At 55.3% G+C, this 24,236-nt stretch overlaps 6 protein-coding genes across 6 annotated transcripts; 3 read left to right on the top strand and 3 right to left on the bottom strand.

Moving 5' to 3' along the window:
* Positions 1-210: 210 nt before the first annotated feature.
* On the top strand, positions 211-2,045 carry DCS_06679 (uncharacterized protein; the record flags this gene model as incomplete). Its single annotated transcript, XM_040803967.1, has 4 exons — positions 211-327; positions 392-752; positions 790-916; positions 1,013-2,045. The coding sequence occupies 4 exons, from the start codon at positions 211-213 to the stop codon at positions 2,043-2,045; spliced, it is 1,638 nt and encodes a 545-aa protein (XP_040654071.1).
* A 1,413-nt stretch (positions 2,046-3,458) lies between these two features.
* Positions 3,459-5,762, bottom strand: DCS_06678 (uncharacterized protein; the record flags this gene model as incomplete). Its single annotated transcript, XM_040803966.1, has 1 exon — positions 3,459-5,762. One exon carries the CDS (start codon positions 5,760-5,762, stop codon positions 3,459-3,461), a length of 2,304 nt encoding a protein of 767 aa, XP_040654070.1.
* Positions 5,763-10,333: 4,571 nt separating this feature from the next.
* On the top strand, positions 10,334-10,516 carry DCS_06677 (uncharacterized protein; the record flags this gene model as incomplete). The annotated part of the gene is made up of 1 exon (XM_040803965.1): positions 10,334-10,516. One exon carries the CDS (start codon positions 10,334-10,336, stop codon positions 10,514-10,516), a length of 183 nt encoding a protein of 60 aa, XP_040654069.1.
* Positions 10,517-13,007: 2,491 nt separating this feature from the next.
* DCS_06676 (putative acetolactate synthase protein) lies at positions 13,008-15,659 on the top strand (the record flags this gene model as incomplete). Its single annotated transcript, XM_040803964.1, has 8 exons — positions 13,008-13,153; positions 13,313-13,414; positions 13,465-13,532; positions 13,601-13,711; positions 13,760-14,841; positions 14,897-14,963; positions 15,091-15,531; positions 15,598-15,659. 8 exons carry the CDS (start codon positions 13,008-13,010, stop codon positions 15,657-15,659), a joined length of 2,079 nt encoding a protein of 692 aa, XP_040654068.1.
* A 1,032-nt stretch (positions 15,660-16,691) lies between these two features.
* On the bottom strand, positions 16,692-19,985 carry DCS_06675 (uncharacterized protein; the record flags this gene model as incomplete). Its single annotated transcript, XM_040803963.1, has 1 exon — positions 16,692-19,985. One exon carries the CDS (start codon positions 19,983-19,985, stop codon positions 16,692-16,694), a length of 3,294 nt encoding a protein of 1,097 aa, XP_040654067.1.
* Positions 19,986-19,991: 6 nt separating this feature from the next.
* DCS_06674 (uncharacterized protein) lies at positions 19,992-20,831 on the bottom strand (the record flags this gene model as incomplete). The annotated part of the gene is made up of 2 exons (XM_040803962.1): positions 19,992-20,261; positions 20,322-20,831. The coding sequence occupies 2 exons, from the start codon at positions 20,829-20,831 to the stop codon at positions 19,992-19,994; spliced, it is 780 nt and encodes a 259-aa protein (XP_040654066.1).
* Positions 20,832-24,236: the final 3,405 nt, after the last annotated feature.

Raw genomic sequence — 24,236 nt, 5'->3', positions numbered from 1 at the left:
TTGCACACGCACACCTGCCTGCTGTACTCGCCAACCTTGCCGTGAACGAGTGCTGTACGGCGTGCGTTTGCTCCCTGTGCGTGCAAGTAGAGCACTACTAGGTACCTAACCTGTACCTAACCTAGTCGTAGTAGGTACCTTAGTAGGTAGGTTAGTAGTATTCCGCTGGTGCTCCTACAGTGCACGAGCATTTTTCTAATGTACATGTACATGACGCACCCCCGCGCGGGCACTGGACTGGCTGTACATGTACAGGGCTCCGGCCTCTGCGCCGATGCCGATTTACGCTATAGCCCTGTCGGTGCTGCTGCCAAAACAACGGATGAGGTACCTAAAGCTACTTCGGGACGCACCCAACTGGCCCCGTTCAATGAGCGACTGTCGGGTACAGAAGGGTAGACCGGTGTACCCAATGCCCTCAGTGGTGCTGCTGGACCAAGCTGCCGCCACTATGCCGTCACCAACTGAACCAACCTCATCCTCCACCAGAGCTGGCTCTGACCTTCCTTCCTCTCCTCTCGACAACCTCCTCTCGACAACCTCATCCCGACAACCTCATCCCGGCGCCCTCATCCCGACGCCCTCATCCCGACGCCCTCCTCCCCATCCTCTCCATCCGCTGCATCCCCGCGTCCTAGCCTGCATCCAGCGCCGAGATACCACATGGCCGGCGCCGCTCCTCCGTTGCGTCTGCACCGTTCGCTCTCGACCTCCCGACGGCCCGAAGCACCCCGCGCGTCGGCCACGTTCCTGTAAGCACCCCGGCCCGTGACCGACCGACCGGTCAAGTCATCGCACCTGGCTGGCTTCTCGTCCGTCGACGAGGCACGACCGTCGTCATGGCCCAGCCGCCGCACCCCATCTTCATCAACCTGCCCCCGCCGGGCTCCAACCACGACACGCCGTCCGAGATGCCGTATGTTGCCACCGAGAGCTTGCCCCCCCCGTCGCTGCCCCCAAAGGGCGAATCCGTCCGGCCGAGCTGACTGCGATGGCGCATATCTTCCCGCAGCGGCACGCCCACAAGCACCACCACCTCCCTCTCCGCCCTCTCCACCACGGCCATCAAAGACGGCCACCGCGGCCACTTCTCGGCCGGCAATCTGGGCCGCGGCCATCAGCACAGCCCCTCGACGACGAGTCTCGAGGCCGAGCGAGCCGACCGCATCTCGCGCCTCGCCGGACTCGAGCGGGTGTCCACCCTGCGCACCGCTCCTCCGACCGCAGGCCAGCCCGGTGCTGCGTCCTCGCTCTCGCCCCAGACGACGCCGACGTCGACGTCGGCCTTCCCCCTGAACTATCCGCCCACCCAGCACCTGACGGCCGCCTACTTCGACAGCAACGGCCAGCCCGTGGCGGTGACGAAGATGAGCACCGTCGGCTCCGCCAGCGCGACCGAGAGCCACGTCGGCGAGGAGGGCGACGACTTGCGAACGACGGCCGGCGACCGTGACGAGGACATGCTCAGCACCGACACCAACTACCGCGAGGCCGGCTCCGTCGCCAGCATGGGCATCGACGAGGACATGGACGCCATGGCCACCCGATCCGTCGGCGGCTACGAGGACCGCATGAGCGACGACGGCTCCGCCTCCCTCGTTGGCTTTGGCGAAGGCGCCGGCAGCACCGTCTCGGGGCCCATCTACCACCGCCGAGTGCCCCCGGGCTCCTCGGCCACCCACCAGCCGACCAACGTCGAGAGGACAAGCTCGAGCGTCATCGACGCGCGCCGTGATAGGGACACCCCCATGGTCGGCGGTGGCGATACCCCCGTGAGCGTCTCTGCCATGCAGGAGCGTCGCGATGCCCGCATGATGGACGGCGTCGCTGCCGAGGCCCCGCACTCGAGTCACGCCATCGGCGAGGATGCCTTTGTCGATACCACCTTCAGGGGCCCCGTCGTCTCACCACCGGCCCAGAACGTCGACGCGGCCGAGAGGATGGCGCAGCCGCTCGAGTCTGATGAGCAAGCGGCGGGACCGAGGGCCGTGGCGAACCCGGGCCGTGGCAAATTTTACATGGAAGGGGAGAAGAAGCACGATTGAGTCTGGCATTGGCATCGTGCCCTTCACCGTCCGCAGGACCGGACGCTAACCGCCGCGACGCCATGCTTGCGCCGTCGAGGCTGCCATGTTGGACCGTTGACGGTCGAATCACTGGAAGTAGGAGCGACTTCTGAACGAAAGGAAACGTCGGGGATGAGAGTCGTGTGTCCCGTTGACCGATCTGGGCCAAGCTGAACCGAGTTGAAGCCGAGACGGAACCGATATGAGCATGGTCGATGTTTCATGCCCTATACCTCAAATCGAAACCAACAGTCTACAAATATACCGTCTCCCTTTATGCCCCCCTTCCTGCAGCGAGTCGTCCACGACCAAGCCCCAAAGCCTCTTCATCCTTCCACCGCTGTTTGCGCAGACGTGGCAGAGCAATTGGACACCGAAACATACATGCATGCATGGCAGCCAGCCAAAATAATAGTCCTGGCAAGAAACCTGAGTGGAGGTGGTGTGAAGATTCTGTACACAGTGTGTCGACGCAAGCAAATGCGCATGCCCCTATCACGGGATTTCCAGATGGGAGTCCATGCACTAAACGGGATCTTGTTTATTGTTTATGCTGAGACGTACAAGGATGCTGCCATTTCTACCCGACAACCTCGTGTGAACAAAGTCGCATGGCCACCGCAAAGGATGGGGAGTGCAAGATGCAAGCATCAATGACAGAACACCGTGGAGGTCGAGCCCATCATCATGCTTCAAACCGAGCCGTGAGCGTGCACCGATCCGTCAAAATTAGCCATGCCCATGCTCAGACGCTTTCGAACGCGGGCTCCTAATAAAGAGCCCAAATGCAATGAAATCGCAGTACCATCCTGCTCTGCCAATCGAGTCAATACAGGCTACAGATAACTTTCAGAATGCATCATGTGCCCACCTCAGACCTACCGTCAACTACTTGTGCCGTTGTCGAACTCAGCACGGTGCAGAAATAATCTCGACACGATGAAGAGCCGAAACTCAAACATATCACCAACATCACGCTCACCATACGCCCGGCCAAGCTACGGCTGCCTTCAAGCAGCCGGATCGCAGGTCTCGACACCACTCCGACAGGAGCCGCTTAGTGGACGAGCATACGCTTGACAATCGCCATCACGCCCACAGCCTACGCACGAATTGTTGAACAAAGCCTGGGTGGCTGCAGAAACCGTCAAGTCGCCGTCTTTCAGACAGTTCAAGACGAAAGAGCGTGCTGACGGATGCCTCACCGGTGGGAAGCTCAACCAAGTATCGTGTACTTCGCATTGCTTGGCTTAACCACTGCCCGTACGGATGGACGCTGCGCGATTAGTTGTGGCGGACGCGAGGAACAGAGTGTCTGTCGCCTGTCCGGACGTGGTAAACGTATTGATTGATGGCGTGTCGTACGGCATGCGTTGCAGTCGTCGTCGCTCATCATGAGCAAATAAAATCAAGCTCCAACCCTCTTGCCACGCTCTGCCAGTCCCATACCGAGATCCAGTCACCTTGATCCATGAGCGACCACACTTTGTCCAGAACTTCGCCTACGCGGTCGCAGTTACGAAGTCCTGTGTAGCCGCGCACAACCTTCACCGTGGCTCTGACACGATCGCGCTGCGCAGCCTCGAAGCATGCCGTGCCGATAATCAGACAAGGTATCAGGAGTAGCGTCAGAGCCGGATCCGATGGCTTGAAGGATTCCATAATGGCCAGCGATTCTTGCACGGCGAGCGTCACGCGATCGTCTTCATGAGCAGGGCGTCGAACAGCCGGTGGGGACGGTTGACGATGGCATTCAAAACTTTGGCCGATGGCGGACGAGTCCAACTCGTGCATCGATGAAGTCCTGGATGGGTTGCGGGACGATGGGCAACTCCGCGGCAGGTGACCTCCAAGAGCAGGCTTGTTGGCGGCTGCCCCAGTCCCGACGCTGGCAGCCATCGAGGCGCGACGCTGCGGCGGGGGCGTCATCAACGAGACGGCTGGCAGTGACCCGACCGTTGCACGCCGTGAAGGGGGCGAGCACGGTGGATAAATGGTCCGGAACAAATACACCCACATCATCTGCTTGTAGAGCGGCGCCACGCGATCTCGACTGTCACCCAACGGCCATTGCGGAGACCATTCGCGGATGGCCGCGTCGATATCAACCGCCTTGAAGAGGGTGATATAGTCAACGGGAGGATCGACCGAAGCGGCCAGGTTCGCGCGGATGGTGTTGCGGATGCTCGTGATCTGCGAGAGGTACGGCAGGAAGCCGTCGGCAACCCCGAGCAGTCGGGGCTTGTCAATGGGGACCGACGGTTCCCAGTGCTCCGACGTCAAGCGATCGGTCCTCGTCTCGGGGTGCCAGAGAAGATCGTCGGCGTATATGTGATACTGAAAAAATTCGGTGATAAACGTATAAAAGACCGTGTCACCCGGAGGCGACTGCTGGATGAGTTTCTGATAGCCCTTCAGGTGAAACCTGTGCTCGCCCCTAGGGTTACCCTCGGCTCTGGTTTGAAGCAGCAAGCAGAGAATCTGGCCATATTGTGCAGCCAGAAACGCTTCATACTCAGGGTCGTCCTTGTCCAGGGGGAAGTTCATGTCGTCATAGAACCGTTTCAAGGCCTCGCTGTGGTGGTACTCGGCCCGGTGGTGGATGGACTCTCGACTTGCCGAAGGGTTTTCGAGGAGGATGTTGACGCCGTAGGGAGAATCGAACTCCATGTGCTTGCTGCTCACGGCGAGTATGGAGTGCATGAGGCCCTGATGGTGATTGGCAAGTTGCAGTATGATATCCTTGAATGCATTCCTCGCTTCACCCTCGACGGTGAGAACGTTGCTGAAGTGGTTGACGTAATGCTTCCAAAATATCTTGTCCTCGACCGTTTCGACGCCGTGGAAAATGGGCTGCATGGTGATAGATGGCAGGGACTCTCGCCTAATCCGCTCTGCCACCGAGTTAGCCGGCGGCCAGCAGGCGGACGTGTTTCCGTACCCTCCTCGGCCCTTTCCTTGCCGCTCTTCCACATCTGCTTCTCGTGGTAGCCCTCGCACACGACGGCGTTCTTCTCGCAATTCATGCCTACGAGTAGGTGTCAGCGGAACGGGGTCCATGGCATGCTCGCGTTTCCGCCACGAAAACGTACAGCGAGGTTTGGCCTCGTCGCATTTCTTCTTCCTCTTCCTGCAGGTGATGCATCCTGTCTTGGATCGCCCCTTGTTCACCTTGACGGAAGCGTCCGCGGAGAGGAGAGGGTGTTTTCTGGGCCGACCACGGGGCCGCTTCTGCTTGACACGGGAGCCTCCCGACGGAGCGGGGCCGTTCGGGGATGATGGCACCAGCGGAGCTAGCTTGACGTCGTCAAGGTTTATTTCGTCCTCGGTGGCTTCCAGCTTTGGCACCGTCAAGGCATCGTCCGAGTTTCGTTCCCAAAGATCCCATGGGGCATCCTCATCGCCCTCGTCGCGATCTGCGTACCCGACGCTCCAGGAATCGGCGCAGGAGGAGGAAGCCGACGGCGCCGTTGTCTCGGCTGAGAAGGCATCGACAGTCAACTCGACACCCGAGCTCAGAGGTGACAGCTGACCAGTGTTCACGGGCGCCATTGTGGAGGCCCCCTTCCATGCAGCCTCCGTGGGCGATGGCGTTGGCAGCACTGCGTCGTCCCAGACACCGTCTTCCGACGCCTTTTTATCAACAGGCCAGGCCAGATGCCTCCGTTCGGCGACGAGGACGAGCGATGATACCATTGCTAGTCATTGACGAACCCATGCCCGGATGTGGTACCTCGACAAATCGTGCTGACTCCGGCTTGCCAGAGCACAGTTCCGACCTGGATCGGCAAGTTGACGACCGAGACAAGGTGTGTCAAGGTTCAAGCGTCGACGGCCGGTAGGATCATGCAGGAAAATTGTGGGGTGTTGGTTGTCAGAGACTCGCAGGGCCTGTCGAGACGAGTGCCAGAAGCCGACCAAAGCTTCTGCCGCTGTCGAGGACGGGCGACAAGCAACGAGGATCGTTTGCAAGGTCTAGAGGATGGTCGACGGTACGGTGGCTGACGGGGGAGGTGGTAGACAGGTCTTATTTGCGGACAGGGAGGCGAAGACGATTCCAATCTACCGTCTAGGCGCATGCCAGATATCCATCCGGAGCCTGGTCCTGGTGCGTCAGTTAGTGTGTGGGAGCAATCCCCCACACCCGCCCGCAGGCTGGCCGCCGGGTGGCCGCCTAGGGGGACCCCGGTCGTATAAGAATGGGAAGGCCGACGGATGGAGGGCGACGGGATGTGACGATGAAGGATGTCGAAGATGGACAAGAGCACGCGCGACGTTCTCGCTACTCGGCGAGGACGATGCAGACTTATCCGGGCAGGAGCCTGTCGGTCTGGGCGAGGCACTCGCCGTCCTCGGGAGTTGTCGACGGCAACGAAGCCTCACCCATCTCGAGGATGAGGTCGACCTCGAGGGGCATTCTAGGATTCCTCCCGCCGGGGTCACATCACATCACATCCCCAGCGTGGAGGCAAGGGCCGGCGGAGGTACTTCTGGGTACATGTAGCTTGACCCCCGGTCCCTGTCTGTCACGGACAAATCAGTTACGGTTTCCTCGTCTGACCAAGGCGGCCAGGTGGGAGGATGAAGGAGAGGAATGAAAGAAACGGTGTGGTGAGGGGTCAAACCGGACGGCTGATGACTGGAGCCAAGTGACTGGAGGCTGGAGGCTGAAGTCAGGGCCGAGGATGTCGAAGCGCCTCGACTGCTAGACCGCTTGGCCTAGGCCGCATTCGCCCGAGGATTGCCATTCGAGCGCTCCTCGTACCGTGAACTTCTGCTGCCGTATCTTGTCCCTTGAGCCGGCTCGGACTGGGCTGCCCAATGGAGCGGGGCGGCGGCATGTCGGTTGCAGCGTTGGATGCACGGCTGCTGTATCATGATATCATGGGCAGCTGCATGAGTCGTATGCGGGCGGAACCCCACTCTTCATGATTTGATCGAAAACGACGGACGGAGATGCGAGGGAACCGTTCCGGGGAGAGGGGCATCGTGGGCAAGCCCTACTTTCGATGCCGTGTAACCCATCAAATCAGGGCATGCAGGCCGGCGGCGTCGCTGCTGGTCCGTGGCAGCGTTGGGCACACACGCAGCTTCCAGTCGGCACCTTTGCCAGCTAGTTGCAACACCAGCACCGAGAGTCGTGACGATTGGGCCCTGGTGCTTACCATCCATCTGCTCCTTTGCTGGCACGAGAGAGGTGCTGTGGCATAAGCTGCAGGAGTCGAGACTTGAGAGGGACGAGGGCTGCTCGGTCGGCCGGATGGCTGGCGCTGCCTCGGAGCCTGGCACTGTTGCCGCCACGCAAGTAGACGGACATTGTCACCGTCACCGATGGTGGCTTTGCGATGCGGTGCTCGCAATGGTGCCGTCACCGACAGTGAAGAACGGGTGTCTGGGCAGCAAAGCCGGCGAACTGCTCGTCGGAAGGTTTGGGGCGGATGAATGAATGACTGCGGTGAGTCCATCCTGGTCATCTGCCTCACCTAGGCTGCTTCTTTCCCATTTAAGCCAAACAATGCAAAGTACACGATACTTCGTTGAGCTCCCCGCCGATGAGGCATCCGTCCGTCCTTGTGACAAGTCAAATTTACTGCGGCAAGTGCAAGCGAACACACAGTGTGCCATCGGCATCGTGCGACGAGATAATTACTGTGTGCCTAGTCCCACTGGGAAGTGCGGCCCGGGCCTCCCCTTCCTTCCCAAACGGATGATTGCGACGAGAAGGAAAGGACGGGCTCGCCGTACTTTTGTACAACGTACCGTACGTAACCCACCTCACGATTGCATGATGAAAAAAAAAATAACTTCTCTCCACGAGGATGACTATTGTCCCTTGGGCCGTTCGAAAAAAGGTCGCTGCACACACCGAGCGACTCGGAACCCTACACGAGACTTCCGACCTCCTCGTCCGACCCTGCTCGATTCCTTGGGGGGGGGAATACAATCGATACCTTCATTGTCGACAGCCATGCCGGCTTCCAGTTCGGCATGTGGGAATCCTCTCCCCTCGCCAAACATGCTGGTACAGCCTCGTCCTGGACCTTTGGTGGCCGCAAGACGGCATTAGGGGGTATGCAACACCTGACCACGGTCCGTGTGGTGGTGGGGAGTCGAGACATGCAAGTACTCAGGTTCGTGCACGCACATTCCCTACAAGCTGAGGCGGCACCTGCTGGTCCTCGGACGAATGCCGTTACGGGTGCTGTCGTGCACCATCATGCCTTTGAGGCGGCTGTCAAGGTCCCTGCAGGAAATCAACGGTCACGCAGCGGCCTGGTGCTGGAAGAAGCAATGAATGTAGAAGTACCTACCTGCACCATGTTGCTCAAGTGCTAACGCAAACGTGCACGCCTGTAGCATTGTTGGTACAAGTACGTACTAGGTACAGCAGTCGCGCGCAGGGGAGGAAACGCACACGGACGCCATCGCTTTAATCGGCAGCCATGGGCTCATCCTCGTTCCGGGCCGTTGCGGACAACGGATAGCGGGACGAGAGACTCGCGCCCTGGACGAACCGCACACGAGACGTGCACGCCCACCCACCCACATGGCACGTGTGGGTGACCAGGCATCGAACGTTCGCTGGCCTGTGCACTGGTTCAAAGCCACGGTACGAGGACACGTACGTACACGTACACGTACCCGAAGCCGACGTCACATCGTGAAAGACTCACAGGGACATCTCCAGCAGGCACCGGATTAGACACGAGTCTGTGTCCCTCCCCGGTCTTCATCGCCCCATACCTGCTGGCGTTGCACCCGGCAGCAAGGGACGTGCACTATGCGCCATGATATTACGAGTCATCGTGCGATGGCAAGGTGCCCACGGGTATGGCTGAGCGCATAGGTTCTCTGCTCCTTCATGGCCTGGTGCTTCTGTATTATGAAACAGCTCGACCAAGGAAAAGACGCGGTCACGATGGCCCTGTGTGTCTGACCGAATACGAGAGGACACAAACTGCCAGCGGCTGTGGATGCCAAACAATGGGAAATTGGTAGGTCTCCGAGGATCCTGAGGAGGCGTACCGTTGCGGCAGCTCACCCACAGCTGGCTGTTGCTGTATGAGTAAGTAAGAACCCCCCCCCCCGGCACACTCCAAGGCCGTGTGCAGGTATGCGTCGGGGCGTGCGTAATGCAAGAGATAATTACCCAAAAAAACAACGTTGCACGTTGTCGGCTTCCCCAGATTGGTAGTTGTTTCCCTTGCAATCACATGTGGGCTACGACGATGTGATGCAAGGGTAGTGTTCTTTCACCGAGAAATGTCAGCAACAGGCCACGATGGAGGATGGATGGTGGTATTCCGACGGCGTCCTCGTGAAAGACGTTCCTAACCTGTCTCATTTACGAAGACTAGCCGCTTCTCTATCCCGCAACCTCCCGAAGTGGCCGAGGATGCCATATTGGTCAGCACCTGGCTTTGCCATCCCTACACATGGGCGTTTCCCTCGTGCACCAGCTCAGGAGGCATCGGTACCAAACAAAGTACCCAATAAAACACCACTGGCTGGGACTTTGCCATGGAGGGGGAGACCCTTGGTTTCAATCCAGCAGACAAGCAGAACAATGAGCCAGTGATGCATCGTCAGCCGCTGATGATTCTCGGGCGTTCGGGACGGAGACGGTCTCTCCCCCCGCATGTACTGTAAGTATGGACCGAGCCCCACGCCAAGAGGCCCATATGACACAGCCCCCGCCTCCTATTGCATCGATCACCTTGGCAAATGAGAACTTGCATACAACCACGGAGTACGGAGTACAGTACAACTACTTACCTGCCGCAGTAGTACTGTACGGTGCAGTACAAGTATTACGGAGTACTGTAAGTACGCATACTTACAAGGATGTTATAGAACACTCTTGGCAACTTGGATCAGCTAACCGGACTCTGCACGTATCTTGCACACCGGAGCAGTTCCTCACCATGTCTTATTGATAGCAACCAGAGTTCATATGCTTACTTGCAAGTACGGAGTACACACACCCAAGTACAACTACATCGATTCAAACAAACAACTTGGTGACCTCGGATGCAGAAAAAAAAACATCAGCCGGTGTTCGCTGATCGTCACCGACTCAACTACTAATCTGCCGGTTAGTGGCCAGAGATGCTTCGAATTGGAACGCGTCGCGAGCGCGGCTTTTGGCAGACGGTGTGCCTCCATGCCGTGCTTTGCCGACTTGCCGCCCTATTCTAGGGACCTGGTATTGAAGTTCTCAATACCTGGTGAGCGACACTCTTCCTGCATGGAAATATGACGCAACCATGGATAGCGGTCCAGCAAGAGGAGATTCCAAATTCATGGTGCCCGTGGCCCCACAGCCATCCAGCTTTGTTTCGTCAGACGATGAAGCGATGGAAGACGCGGAGTGTGGAAGGGACGAAGAATGGGACGAATCTCTATTCCAGTCTGACGCAGATCGACTCGGGGTACTGATGGCCTCTTGACCGGGGCTTTCAGCAGCGGCTGCTCACTCTGCCTTCCCGACACGCAAGACTTTGATGCGCATCAATGTTCGGGCCGACGCACCATGAATAATAAGTCAGTACAAAACGTCTACTCTTGCAGTCTTGGCTCGTCGTATGCAGGATGTCCATCGATCTGTATTCGGTGACAGTGATGGACCAGAAACGCCTGAGGAAAAGGATAAAAACACACTTGGAAAATTTGCTCCTAAATATCTGGGGCTTCAATCAGCGGGAGACTGCGAAATTCCTTTTCGAATGGGTTCTGACTTACATTCGGACCGGCGAACTTCCAGCCGATGCGAAGCTAGGACAGTGCCTCTTGCGAGAAAATTTGCGCGACTCTTTCCTTAAGTCCCAAAAAAACACATGCTCTTTCGTGGGCCGTGATGGCGGCAAAGAGCTCAACCCAGACCTATCGTCGCGTTAGGTTCAGGAGTTCTTGGAAAAGCAAGGCGCATGGGATGCCATTGAAGCTGCTCTGGGAAAGCACAACACAACCATAAGAATTCTTGGGCTGCGCGATCGTTACGGTGCTTTGATCGCACCTCTTTGGAAGAATTGGTGTGCGGCATGACCGTTGAACAAAGCCCTTTCATGACCCTGGCTATCCAAGAAGCTCAAAAAGACGATGCCCAACCTGATGGCTCTGATGACAAGAGCGAGCTACCTATTCACTTCAGCAAAGCAACGCCTCGGTGCCCTCACACTGAACTACCGGCCAGTATGCGGAAGGGGATGCTAAACTCGAACAGCATTCGACTTCTATCTCGTCGGCGAGAAAACGACTGGCCGATGAAACCTCGCCTCTACCCAGCCCGAAGCACAGGCGCAGGAAACGGCATTGCCGTGACGCCGAGGACGACATGATGCAGTCGAATGCGGAGCTGGGCGCAATGGAGGAACAGATGACGACCGAAGTGAACCAGGAGTTTGATACCGATCGTACTACGGATGCGACAACCCACGAGGATGGTAAACCACCGATCGTACCACGGATACGACAACCCACGAGGATGGAAAACCGGTGCACGTAAGCAAGCGCCTGAGGAAGACAAGACGATCAAATCTTACTTTAAGCCGGGAAAATGCAGCAGAAAATTGCGGCCAAAGTTCACCAGGAATCCGACATTGACCGAACCCAAAGTGCGATATACAAGAGGGTTAGTCAATTGATACGTAGACTCGAGCAGCGGGCCTGGACCCTCAAGGAAGACGAAACCATCAAACTGGGTTTGGAGTTGCGGAAAACGCATGGGCAATCGCGGTCGAACTGAACCAAAAACCCAGCACCAGCCAAGTCAAGGTCGATCAAGTTCGAGAAAGGATCGAAGAATTGAGGCTTGTGAGGAACGCGAGAATGCTGTGTGATTTGTTACCATGGCATGGTTTCGGCGGATATTTATTCGCCAGCTGAGTACATGCTCAGCGAGACTCGAGCTGAAGCAAAGTCCAACAGGTCTCTGGACAAGGACTGTGAGACGAGCCAGGTGTTTGCGAGGTTGCTGGGCTGGGATCGGGGCAGGTTTGTGTTCCTGTGCGATGCATTTGGATAATCATTTCACCAACTCAGCAAGACACGGTAACTTATAGTGCCCGACAAACTACCACTTTGAGAAGACAAAGTTCATTCAAGTGTGCCGTGCAACTACCAGAAAAGAAGAAGAGGAAAGTTTCCAGATTGTTCTTGACGCAATACTGCATGCGTGGTGGACGCCGCCTTGCTCCTCTTGTATGAAGATCTGTCTATTCGCAGAACTTGGCTAGCTCCGTGCACCGGAGGCGGGATGGGGGGGGGAGGGAGAAGAGTTGGAGGTGGCTGCAGCTCGTTATGGGTCATTTACTCCGATGTCGCCCCGCACGCCAACCATGGTGAGCTTGCGGACAACTACAGCGGCCGGTTCCTTGATTACTAATCAAACGGCGCCACCATGCGCTCTACTGGTGGCGTTGAAACGTACGCGCGATTGGCTACCTGGCACGAATAGAGGCCCCGTATTTTTTGCCGGACGACGTCGGAGCTTGGCTGCGAATGTCTTGACTCTACAGTGACTGTGTGTGGGGGGCACTTTAATCTCACTCTGTGGTGCCAATTTTTTTTATTGAGTCTTGCCCCAGGTTTTTGTCCGGCTTCGCTCCGATCCAGAGCCAAACCTTCCTTGGCTAGCCTCTCCCACCTCCCTCGCCTCCTCGCACTGTGCTGCGTTGCACTACCTAGTAGCGTCAGCACCTGCCCCTCCCTCGCCTCTTCGCACTGTGCTGCGCTGCACTACCTGGTAGCGCCAGCACCTGCCCCTCCTTCTTCCTCCAACAACCTTTTCTTTTTCATCATCCTCGATCCCGAAGCAAAGACTGGCATCTTCGGATTCCCTTTCTCTTCACCGAGCGCTTATGCTCACTCACGCAATTTAGATCTTTCCTTTCCCATCCTAACCCGACGTTCCTCCCCTCCGAATCCATCGACTGCTCCGCGATGCTCCGAAATCGCCCTACGAGAAAGGCTATCCGCGCCCTTGGGCAGGCGAGGGCCTGGACGACGCCGCCCACAGCCGCTCTTGCGCAGTCAAAGCTGCCGGCGACGCAAAGAACAAAGGCCACTGATAGCACTTCTGCCGCGCCGTAAGTTTCTGGCTGTTTTTCTTGGTCCTTTGCACCCTCATAACGTTCGTGGTGTCACGCTTCACCGGCGCCGAGGAGTGCCCCAACGCTCGCTCCACCAAGTGAATCGATGTTTCATCATTAATCTCATGTCAATCATGTTGCTGACCTGCTTTACAGTCAGACTCGCCCGGTGCCCAGCCCCGCCTTCAACTTGGAACCCGAATCTCGTCGTCATGTTCAGCCTCTTGTCAACCAATCGAAACCCGAGATGGATGAGTCGTAAGAATTCTCTCCCAAACCACGATGAGCCCTTGCTCATGTGCCTTCAGGTTCATCGGAAAGACCGGCGGCGAGATCTTTCATGAGATGATGCGCAGACACGGTGTGAAGCATATTTGTTTGTCTTCCTTGTCCAACCGAACTTGTCATCGTCGGCAGGGCCAGATGAGAACTAACCAGTCCTAGTCGGCTACCCCGGAGGCGCCATCCTTCCCGTCTTTGATGCCATCTACAACTCGGAACACTTCGATTTTATCTTGCCTCGACACGAACAAGGCGCCGGCCACATGGCACAAGGTAAGGCTTGTTGCTTGGTTGACCAAGGTTTATATTAATACATCATAGGGTACGCACGTGCCTCCGGGAAACCTGGCGTGGTACTCGTTACGTCGGGTCCAGGAGCGACCAATCTCATCACGCCCATGCAAGATGCTCTCTCAGATGGCACTCCCATAGTCGTCTTTACCGGACAGGTCGTAACAAGTGCCATCGGACTGGACGCGTTTCAAGAGTGCGATACTGTGGGCATTAGCCGGAGTGCGTGCAAGTGGAATTGCATGGTTACAAGCATTGCTGAGCTCCCGCGTCGAATTAACGAGGCTTTCGACATTGCTACCAGTGGTCGTCCCGGCCCTGTTCTCATTGACCTTCCTAAGGACATTACAGCCGGCATTCTTCGAAAGGCTATACCAACACAAACTTGCCTACCCTCTTACCCAAGCATCGCCTCTCAAGCTGCCAAACGACTACAAGAGAAGCAGCTTAATACCACCCTTGGTCGTGCTGCTGAGCTTATCAAAGTAGCTAAGCAGCCTATCATTTATGCTGGTCAAGGCATCATCCAGTCTGAGGGTGGAACTGAGCTTCTTCGCGAGCTAGCTGATAAGTGTTCTATTCCTGTTACAACAACCCTCCAGGGCCTTGGTGCATTTGATGAGCGCGACGAAAAGTCATTACACATGTTGGGTATGCATGGCATGGCATATGCCAATATGTCTATGCAGGAGGCCGACCTTATTATTGCTCTTGGTGCTCGCTTTGATGACCGTGTTGTCCTGAATACCTCAAAATTTGCTCCTAATGCCAAAGCTGCAGCAGCTGAGAAGCGAGGTGGCATCATTCATTTTGATATATTGCCGAAGAATATTAACAAGGTCGTTCAAGCAACTGAGGCTATTGAGGGCGATGTTGCCACTAACCTCAAGATGCTTATGCCCATGCTCACACCTACAAGCATGGAGCAACGAAGCGAATGGTTCAACAAGATATCCGAATGGAAGGCCAAGTGGCCTCTTTCCAACTATGAGCGCGCCGACTCTCCTGGAGGCAACGGTCTCATTAAACCCCAGTCCCTAATTGAGGAGCTGAGCGATCTCACCTCTAAACTTGACAAGAAAACAATCATCTCGACTGGAGTGGGCCAGCATGTGAGTTCCTCATGAGCAGCCAACACTATTACGAACACCAACTGACCTGAAGTAGCAAATGTGGGTAGCACAGCACTACTCGTGGAGAGAGCCTCGATCGTTTGTTACGAGCGGCGGACTAGGTACGTGATATTTTTTTGCTGCACCTTGGCCGTTTCTCTCCGGCCTTTCCTAACCCCAACCCAAATCTTGTCATGTTTCTTGGTCATTGAAGTTTGTAACGACCCTAATTCTGACCCTGGGATGCAGGCACGATGGGCTTTGGGCTGCCAAGTGCGATTGGAGTTGCAGTAGCGAGACCAGACGCCCTCGTGATCGATATTGACGGCGATGCATCATTTAACATGACCCTAACAGAGCTCTCCACCGCTGCTCAATTTAACATTGGCGTCAAGGTTATTATTCTGAATAACGAGGAGCAAGGCATGGTTACCCAATGGCAGAACCTGTTCTATGAGGACCGCTATGCACACACCCACCAGCGGAATCCGGACTTTGTCAAGTTGGCCGACGCAATGGGTGTGCAGGCGAGGAAGGTCTCCAAGCCAGAGGACGTTCGGGCTAGCCTCGAGTGGCTCATCAACACAAACGGTCCAGCTCTTCTCGAGGTTATTACCGATAAGAAGGTGCCTGTCCTGCCCATGGTACCAGCAGGTGCTGGCCTACACGAGTTCTTGGTTTATGATAGAGGTAGGCAATAGTTCCTGGGACTGTAACACGATGATATGGCTATTTGCTAACGGCGGTTGATTGCAGAAAAGGACAAGGCCCGGCGACACCTTATGCGCAAGCGAACCAGCGGTCTTCACGGTTCTTAGCCAGGCGTCTGGGAGGAAGCAAAGATGTTGGGTGAAATTGTCAGAGGTCTATAAGGCACGTATGTATCGTGATATCGCGTTGATTCTACTATGGATAGGTGCATTGCGCCACCTTGTATACGTCTTCTTACCCCCGTATAAGGGTTTAGATAAATGGAATTATAGTATATAATGCTACATTAACTATCCCTTATTGAGGGTAAATATCCGGGTGTGCATAATTGTAACACATTTGGGGAGGTGTGCCCATATTCACGATTGATCAATTAACCGTTAGGCCAACTGGCCAAAACTATCAAATGATCCGCCAGTATCCGCACCAAAGTGCGGATACTGCACCTCACATTCGCTTACAAGGCCTTACACTTATCCTCGTTAAGAGCAGCTAGGTATAATTTTCTTAAGTTAATAATTAAGTTGACTCTTTAAAAAGTAATTCTTTTTTTATTATTTATTTTAATAAGTCAAACAGTAATAGTAATGGTACGGAGTAGGTAGTACAGTAATACAGCTTACCGTATTCCGTACTGTCCGGTACGTACTGGCGGGACAGCACCGGGTGGGGCCGGGCTTGCGGTCACCGTGGACCCGGACCCCGCAGCCTCCGGAGCCGGGACAGTACGCTGCCGGCCCGCTTTCCGGCTGCTCTGTTTGATTCCTGAGTCACGGCCGAAGCCAGAAATCGTGCGTCGTACGTGCCGCGGCCGCCTTCGTTGGACAGGGAGGAAGTGTCTACTTTCATTCTTGACGCACTGCCAAGGGCCGATCACGTAGTGTCGTGTCCGTCAACTCGACATCATTCGGCTGACTCAAATAACCTGTGCAAACTCGTCGAGGCTTGGCTTACATACATGGATGTGTGCTTCGACACCCGCGGTTATCCTGGCCCTGGTATTCCTTCTTGCAGCCGCAACGGGTCAGGGACCAAGATTGGACAAAGTGCCCGAGGTAGGACGTTGCTTTCCGCGCCTCGTTCACGACAGAACGAGTTTCTGCCTGGCCTGCCTCGATGAGCCGCTGCTTGGTGCCCCATCATGAGTCTCTTAGAACAGTATCCGTACTCGCACCCGTGTCCGCATCGACCGCTTCCACCTTGGAGCGGCTGTACTTGCGAAATAGGCTCCCAATCGTCGACGATGCCGTCCTCGTCTTGCTTTCTTTGTCGGGCCGCGGCGGTGACGGCTTCTTGCTCGCCCCCTGTGCATGATCCCGCCAGCTCATCACAGAGGCGAGACGGGTGGCGGTGTCGAATCGCTGAAACGAAAGAGGCGTCATGGCATGGAGGGTGCTCGCCTTGTGCTTGACCTGACGCTCGGGCGAATGATCGAAATAGCTGCGACACGGAGCTGGTGAGGCCGTCCGTCCGCGCCCATCTTTTTCACCGCCGCTTGCTTTTCCAAGGCTGGGGAGAATTGTAATCGAGTTCTCGCCTTTGCATCTGTCGAGAGAGAAGCTGCTGTCGCTAGAAAAAACTCTCGATGACTGGCCAGTAGGTTCCATCAACGCTGCGGCCAACGGCGAGTCTAAAACGTGCTCCGGAACCGCCGAGGGTGTGCTCGGCCTTCTGCCCCCTGTCGTTGTACCGTGTCCCTTGCGTCGCTGGCCTCTACCGGCCTCCATTTCATCCTCTTCGGCGGTATAACTGGCCACACTCGGCAAAGTTGGTGAGTCTGGCATCCCCGAGCGCGGCGTCTGCGGACGAGGGGTGAACCCAGACGACCCCCAGCCGTCGGCCGTCTGGAAGGGCGGGCCATCGGACGACGGACACCGAGTTTCCTTGAAGCCAAAGCCAGGCCGAGTTGGTGTGATGAGCGCCGAAGCGGCGCGCGGCGGCGTCGACTCCTTGGAGTCAGCATCCGTGCTATCAAGCCCATCTTCGTCCAGCTCGCGCCGTTCCAAACTGATGTGCTGTGCCTTTTTGGTCCGCAATGGAGTCACTGGGCCAAATTCTTCCCTCCTCCCCAGAAGTTCCTCATTTTTCCTTTGTCTGTCCTCTGCTGTCGTCGCAAACTCGGAAACCTGCGTGATAACTTGGTCAGACAGGCGCCGTGCCAGCCAGGAGCAACCACTCACCCGCTTCGAGTACCTAGACGCCGAACCGTGGTTTCCGACCTCAAAAGGTGTGGGCTGCAGCTGGAGAAAGTCGACGGCACCTGCAGGGTCGATGTTGCACATGCTTACGGTCGATGACTTGACTCGACCAAATCCTTGGTTTGGCACCAAGTGAGCCCGGTGAGCCCCCTCACCTCCAAGTCGTCCGCCGCCTTGGGCGACGACGCGACGTGTGACTGAAGCAGGACTTGTGCGGACGACGCCCCGAGTCGGAGTGAGGTCAAAATTTGCCAGCGGAGACGAGGCCGCGCAAGGAGGAGTCAAGAACGTTGGGTTGTACTCGACCACAGGCCGTTCCAGCGCAGGGAAGAGTATCCTGGGAGACGGAGGAGGCGAGAGACTTTCGCGATCAACAGTTGCTCGTGGAAATTTCGGTGACGAAGTGGGAGTGAAACTCTTGACCCTCTTGACCGCTGCCCGTGCTTGGTTCAGAACACCAGCTTGGACCGCTGTCTTGACGCTGGGTGCAGCGGACAGTGGCCAAGCATCTGCTTGGTTAAGCGACATGGGCATCCCTGCATGATCATGAGGTACAGAATGATGGTCGGCGTTAGCACTCAGACCCGACTTGACTACCTTGCTTTCGGATTTTCCCATTGAATCTGAATTCACCCTCTCTGCCACTGTGGGCACAGCTAGCTCGCGTCCCGGTTCGGTCATGGAATCTGCAGACTGCCAAGGGAGACTCAACTGACCTTGGCCTCCTGGATCCATCGGCACATTGCCATCATTCTCTCCCTCGATCTCTTCTATATTCTTGGTTAGTGAAGTTCTGTGACTGGCCGAGAAGCTACCATTCAGACGCATCAACTGAGTGACTTTTGATTCATAGGCCGACCTGGACGAGCGTACGTTGGCTCTCATACCTAGTCGCGCGAGATTCATCACGGAGGGAAAGAGGGCGGTCATGGCGTCAAGGTTCAAAGACAGCCGAGGACATGGAATGGAGGGACCCTGGACCTTTAAAGTTTCCGTCGACTCATTGTCGGACATGTCTTCCTCGCGGTAAGCTTCGCCAGAGTCGGGTTGGATGTTGCGATTGATGGCGGCTGGAACGGACGGAATGATGAGAAACCTTTCCCATTTGGGCGTCCAGAACCAAAGCTTCTCAGGAGCAGGAAGCACACACTCTCTTCCTTCTCGTCGTGAGCGAGACTTTTCGACAAAATACAAACGGCTGTATTCCATGGGAGACAACCTCGGTTGGGCGAGTCGAAAGTCTGCTTCACATGGGGTATATTGGTTACCATCTTCGACTTGGTGGGAGGTGAAGTTGCTTGGTGCTGGTCGGATGTCATGTTCAGAGTTGTCCAAAAAGGGTGTTTGATTCGACGGTTCGGAGCTCCCTGAAAGTCTCGTGTCGGAGTTGCACGTCCTGGTGTTCAAGGCGGCCGACCTGCCTTTTTGCCGATCAACGCTTGACGCCGGAAACATGGTACCCGTCGTTGCCAGCGCGAGCGTCGGTGACGCAGGTTCCTCTGTGACTTCCATTTCCGTACGGAGCTGCTTCTTCCGCTCGAAGAGCTTGGCAAGCCCCTTTGGCGTCAGAGTAGACCTTAGAGATTCCGGGATAAGTGGGAGGGGGGGAACCGGGGGCGGGTCGTAGACGAAACGGCGATTCCTGCCGGGGCTCCTGGTGGCGAGATTGCCTCTCAGCTCTTCATCGGCCAGATCTTCGTCGCTGTCGAAGCTGTACCAAAAGTCACGACTGGGAATCTGCCTCGGCAGGATGAGGCCTAGGCGTGCTTTGTGGTCGGAACTGATGCCCCACTCCTTGGCCAGCGGGTGCTCGTGAAACTCGGTCTTGGAGAGGTCATCCGGGTAGTTCAAGATGGGTGGTGCGGATTGGTCGGGGCCGAAGGCTGCGCCATCCGTCTTTGCTGCCGACATCTCGCGTCCGGGCATGCCTTTGAGGAGGGCGCCGGGCACAAAAGGGGTAGCTGGTTGGCTCGAGTTGGTGAACATTGACGGGTACGATGGACCGCAGCCGTTACCCGAGTTGGATACTGGCCTGTCGACACCCGATGCTTCCGGGGCGTCGACTATGTGGTCTGTCAACACTTCAGTGTCTGAGGAGGCGTCACGAAAGCAACGGAAAGATGAAGCATCGCGCGCATCGCGCCTTGGGCTGCCGGTCGGGGTACTCGCCACGACACGGAGGGTAGCGAGGCAGATGTCCTCGAGCTTTTTCACTTCCTCGGAATACCGCATCATGGCTTCCTAAGCCTGCGGATAGCCGGGGATGTCACACCAGGCAAAGACCTTGATGCTGACGGCCCGCTGACGGGCATCAGAAAGGGGGGCATCGCCCATTAAGTGCTCGTAGATGGAGAACCTGAGGCTGTCACGTAGACCATTCGAGCATGGGATGAGATGGCCATCTCCGAAGGCCTCTGAAATGGCGAATGGGGGGAAGAGAGCATTGAGTCGGGCCATGGCCTGGGCCGGCGTCCTGACTTGCCGACGAGGCGAGAGGGTGTCGACGAGAATCTAGCGGTGTGAACAAGGAAATGGAAAGGGCGGATGGAACAATCAAGAGGGTCAACGTACGCAAGCCCGAAAACCCATGTAAAACTGGCGGTATCGGAAGCTGGCCTGGCGGTGAAGCTCCTCGATGAGCCGAGGGTCATGGGCGACGCGAACTCGGCTGCCGGCACCGCCATCGTACATGGCTGCGCGGGTAAATGCCAACAGGTGGAGGCGGTGCAACTCGACTCGGTCAAGATGTTCGAGTCCAAGGAGAGCGCGAGAAAACTCGATGGCGCCATGGTCGAGGTGACGGAAGATGGAACGGATGACCTCGTTCATCGTCCTGCGCGGATTGAACCCGGTGATGGGGGGAGGGGTATTGCTGGCTCTACAGATTGTGGCCATGTGCGCCCGCGCGCTCTTTTCGAGCTCCGGGTCATTGTCAAAGGCGCGAAGCTTTCGATGGATTGCCTGGAGGTAGCCGCACTCGCACGGTTTGTGAGCGAGGCGACGCCGGTCGACGAGCCGACTCAAAGCGTCAATGCCGACGGTGAGCCACCAATTCTCCATGTCGGCGGGACTCGGAGCCATGATGAGTGTTGGGCGATGGTGGGTAGTTGCGTTTTGTTTCAGCACGGAGGAGAACTGGGATGAGAAGTCGAAAGAACAGGGGGAGAAGCCGAAGCAACAAGGACATTGGGGTGTGCCTGCCGAGTTGATTCTGGAATGGAGGTTGAAATGGAGGCTGAGATATGAAGGTTGAGATGTGAAGGTTCAGGTATGAAGGTCGAAATATGGAGGTCGAGATGGAGCCTAGGGGAGTGGGAGTGAGTTGTGGTGGAAGCAGGGTAGGAGGGAGAGATGATGAGGGAGTAGTGATGACGGGCTACGAATATGACGGGGCGCGTTCGGGGTCACAACATGGTGCAAAATACGGAAAAGGCGAGCAGCCGTGAAGGGTTGAACGAAACGAAGGATGCAGCTCTCATCTTATGCCGTGGCCAAAATCAGGTTGACTATATCGACGGTTCGTTGACAGCTTGGCCGACGGGGCAACGGGCCCTGTAAGTGACGATTCATCTGTTCAGCATTCACGGCCACGAAAAGCAATGAATGGCCTTCCACTGAATGGATCTACGAGAATCCACTGATGAATCCGATGGACTCGGAGATTGCCGGAAGAGATGACTGAGCGGCAGGTCCAAGATGTGAACGGGGGGCCACTATTGCCGCGACGAGGTTGTTTGTCGATTTCGCTCGGCAATGCAACTTGCATTGGACGCTGACCTCTGAGGTATGACTGGAGAAAAGGAAATACGGAGAGCGGACGAAGGGAGCATATCAAAGTATGCACAGCACCGATCGCCCCTTTCACACATTCACCCGGCCGTGCTGCATTGCACATGATGCGTAAAAAAAGACGTGCTGCCGTGTAGGTGTGCATGGATGTTGCTTTATGGGTAGCAGTGAATATTTCGTCATGAACAGCCCAAGCAAACCGGGACCAACGTAACGATGACGGCTTGTAGCTGGGAAACTGCAACAACCAAATGGATGGACTACATTCACGTCAATTCTCATGGTAACCAGTCCGTAGATGTAATGTCGACGTATAAGCCTCATTCACCAGAAAATGCAAAACGTACCGTGACCGCAGCTTTCCTGTTGAGTTTGTTGGCGTACACGGTCTCTGGCCAATGTCTCGTTGCTTGACGGTTGGATGCGGGAAAGGATCCTGCCGGGAATGGTGATGGTTGGGTCGTTCGGTGGACTACATCAATGCCTTGAACCGCGCCGGATAGAATTAGTTGTGTTTACCACAAGAGGCATTGGAAGGAGGCCATGGTCCTTTTACCAGCCGGCAGCCTCTTGTACATATAAATACTGTATGCCTATCATTTCGTACGATTTACTGCATACATTATGTCCTCCCTCTTAGTTTATCACGACGTGACAAAGTCCCTGCCGAGTGTGTTTCCCAGTCACCTTCATCAGCAGTGCGCAGAAGAAGAAGATGGGACGGCAACTGCTTGCGTACAGTCCTCTTGATGCTGAATATTGCCTGACAAGGTGATGATTTGCGATCGCTCCATCTCGAACCAGTCATTTATCCCTACAATTTCGGTTCCTCTAGTCACTACGGAGAAGGCGCGCATATTGCTTGCAACGAGATGCCTACAGGAAATATTTTGCTTCGACTTGGCCCATCGGAGGACAGCAAGGAGAACACGTAATACAGCCCACCAACCTGGACCGCCCATGTGTTGATAACGCTCCAGTATGAACACTTTGTTGATCCGTGTTGGGGGCACTGTATTGCAGCCTAACATGGTCAAGAGATGGACGACGGCTGATTTAATCTCTCCTTTGCTGAATTATTCCATCAGGATGTTTGTTGCACCACCGTTGAACTCCAACGATAGGTGATGATATGACCCTCCAGCTGCCCAACACGGCGTCTTTCATGTAAAGGATAGCCCGCCAATCATGACGCAGGAGGTCGAGCAACTGTAGGTGGGCAACGAACCCGTTTCTGATGGCGTCAGCGGGCCATTGGCGTCAAGATTTTTGCCTGGTGCGACATCCCTTTGGTTGGATGGGAGCAAGGTAGCGGCTATTGGCTGATCACTTGTTGCTGCTGTCGGTTCCCCTGTCTGGCTATTGGTAGCCGGGCACCGAATGATTGCGTAAATAGTATCACTATGATACAAATAATTGAATGATATATTGATTAAATGATATACCGAGTAAATGATGTACTGATTAAATGACATCGATTAAATGATATGCTGATTAAATCAATGATATACTAGCATCTGTCCATTAACAGTTCGTCTGCAGCTACATGGTCAATGCTAGAAGGATGTTTGAGTGCTTGGAGGTTGGATAAAATGGCTATAGAGGTATCCGGATGCGATCAAGGTGCGAGCATACCCAAGATGCGGAGTCACGAAGCACAGACATGTGGTGTGACAAACAGGCTAACATCTATGGATCGAAATCTGGTGCAGCCCATTTTCGTTATTGATTATACGACCTCTGAAGTCATTTAGGACAGATAATGTCCTATTTCATTAGCTATTGTAAATCATCGACAGCATAACCCTTTGGAAATATCAGTAATCGAATCGCTACAAAGCCCCTTGGGAAAATATCAAACTTTGCGCAACAGTATCAGGCAACTATTTGTACTCGAAAAAAAACTAGAAAAGTACTCCACTGCAATAAGAATAGACTGTTTGGAACTTGCAGATGCCATTTTTGCAAATATTGAGAGGAATCCAATGGTATTGTTGAGATGACATACAGCTCTGATACTCTTTCAACAACCTTTCTGAAAGGTTAATAGTATGACTCGTTTCTTCAAGCTCCTCTCTCATCGCCGTAATCTGAAAAAAAAAACTGTTCCAATTTTCACCATAACAACCATGACGAAACACGAGAAAGGTACGGATCATGATGCATAGGTTCGGTATTGGAACTGACTCGAAGGGGGTTTAATATTCTTGCCTCCCGGCCCCCGTGCTTGGTACACGTACAGGTGCTCATTTGAAGCCGGGATAGAGATGCATCGGCAAGTGTATGTACAGTAGGTGTGTAGTTGCAAGTGTATGCAGGCGAATGCGTTGCCAAACTGACGTTGAAATCCACGGCACCACCAAGTATACCTGCCTGTACTTGCGGAGTACAGCAAGTATACATGCACGGAGTAGTACGTACTGTAAGAACTCGGTTCACCTGCTGTAGTTGTAGGTACCTTAACCTGCCGCTCAGTGTACTTGCAGTAGTTGTCGTACTTAAGTAGTTGTACAAGTACATGCACATGTACTTACGTACGTGTAACCGTCGCCGCCCCCGTTACGCTTACTCAACACGTACAATAGGTAATTGCATGTACTTGTACAAGTAGTTGTCGGTGTATTTACTTGCTAGAATAATTTAAAGCGCAGAACTCCGCATTCATGTATCTGCCGTTCGCTGGTCCAGTACGGGGTC

Source organism: Drechmeria coniospora, chromosome 03, assembly GCF_001625195.1.
Source record: "Drechmeria coniospora strain ARSEF 6962 chromosome 03, whole genome shotgun sequence".
Lineage (NCBI taxonomy): Eukaryota > Fungi > Ascomycota > Sordariomycetes > Hypocreales > Ophiocordycipitaceae > Drechmeria > Drechmeria coniospora.
Note: the sequence above shows the minus strand (reverse complement) of the source record. Positions and strands in the feature narration are given on the sequence as shown.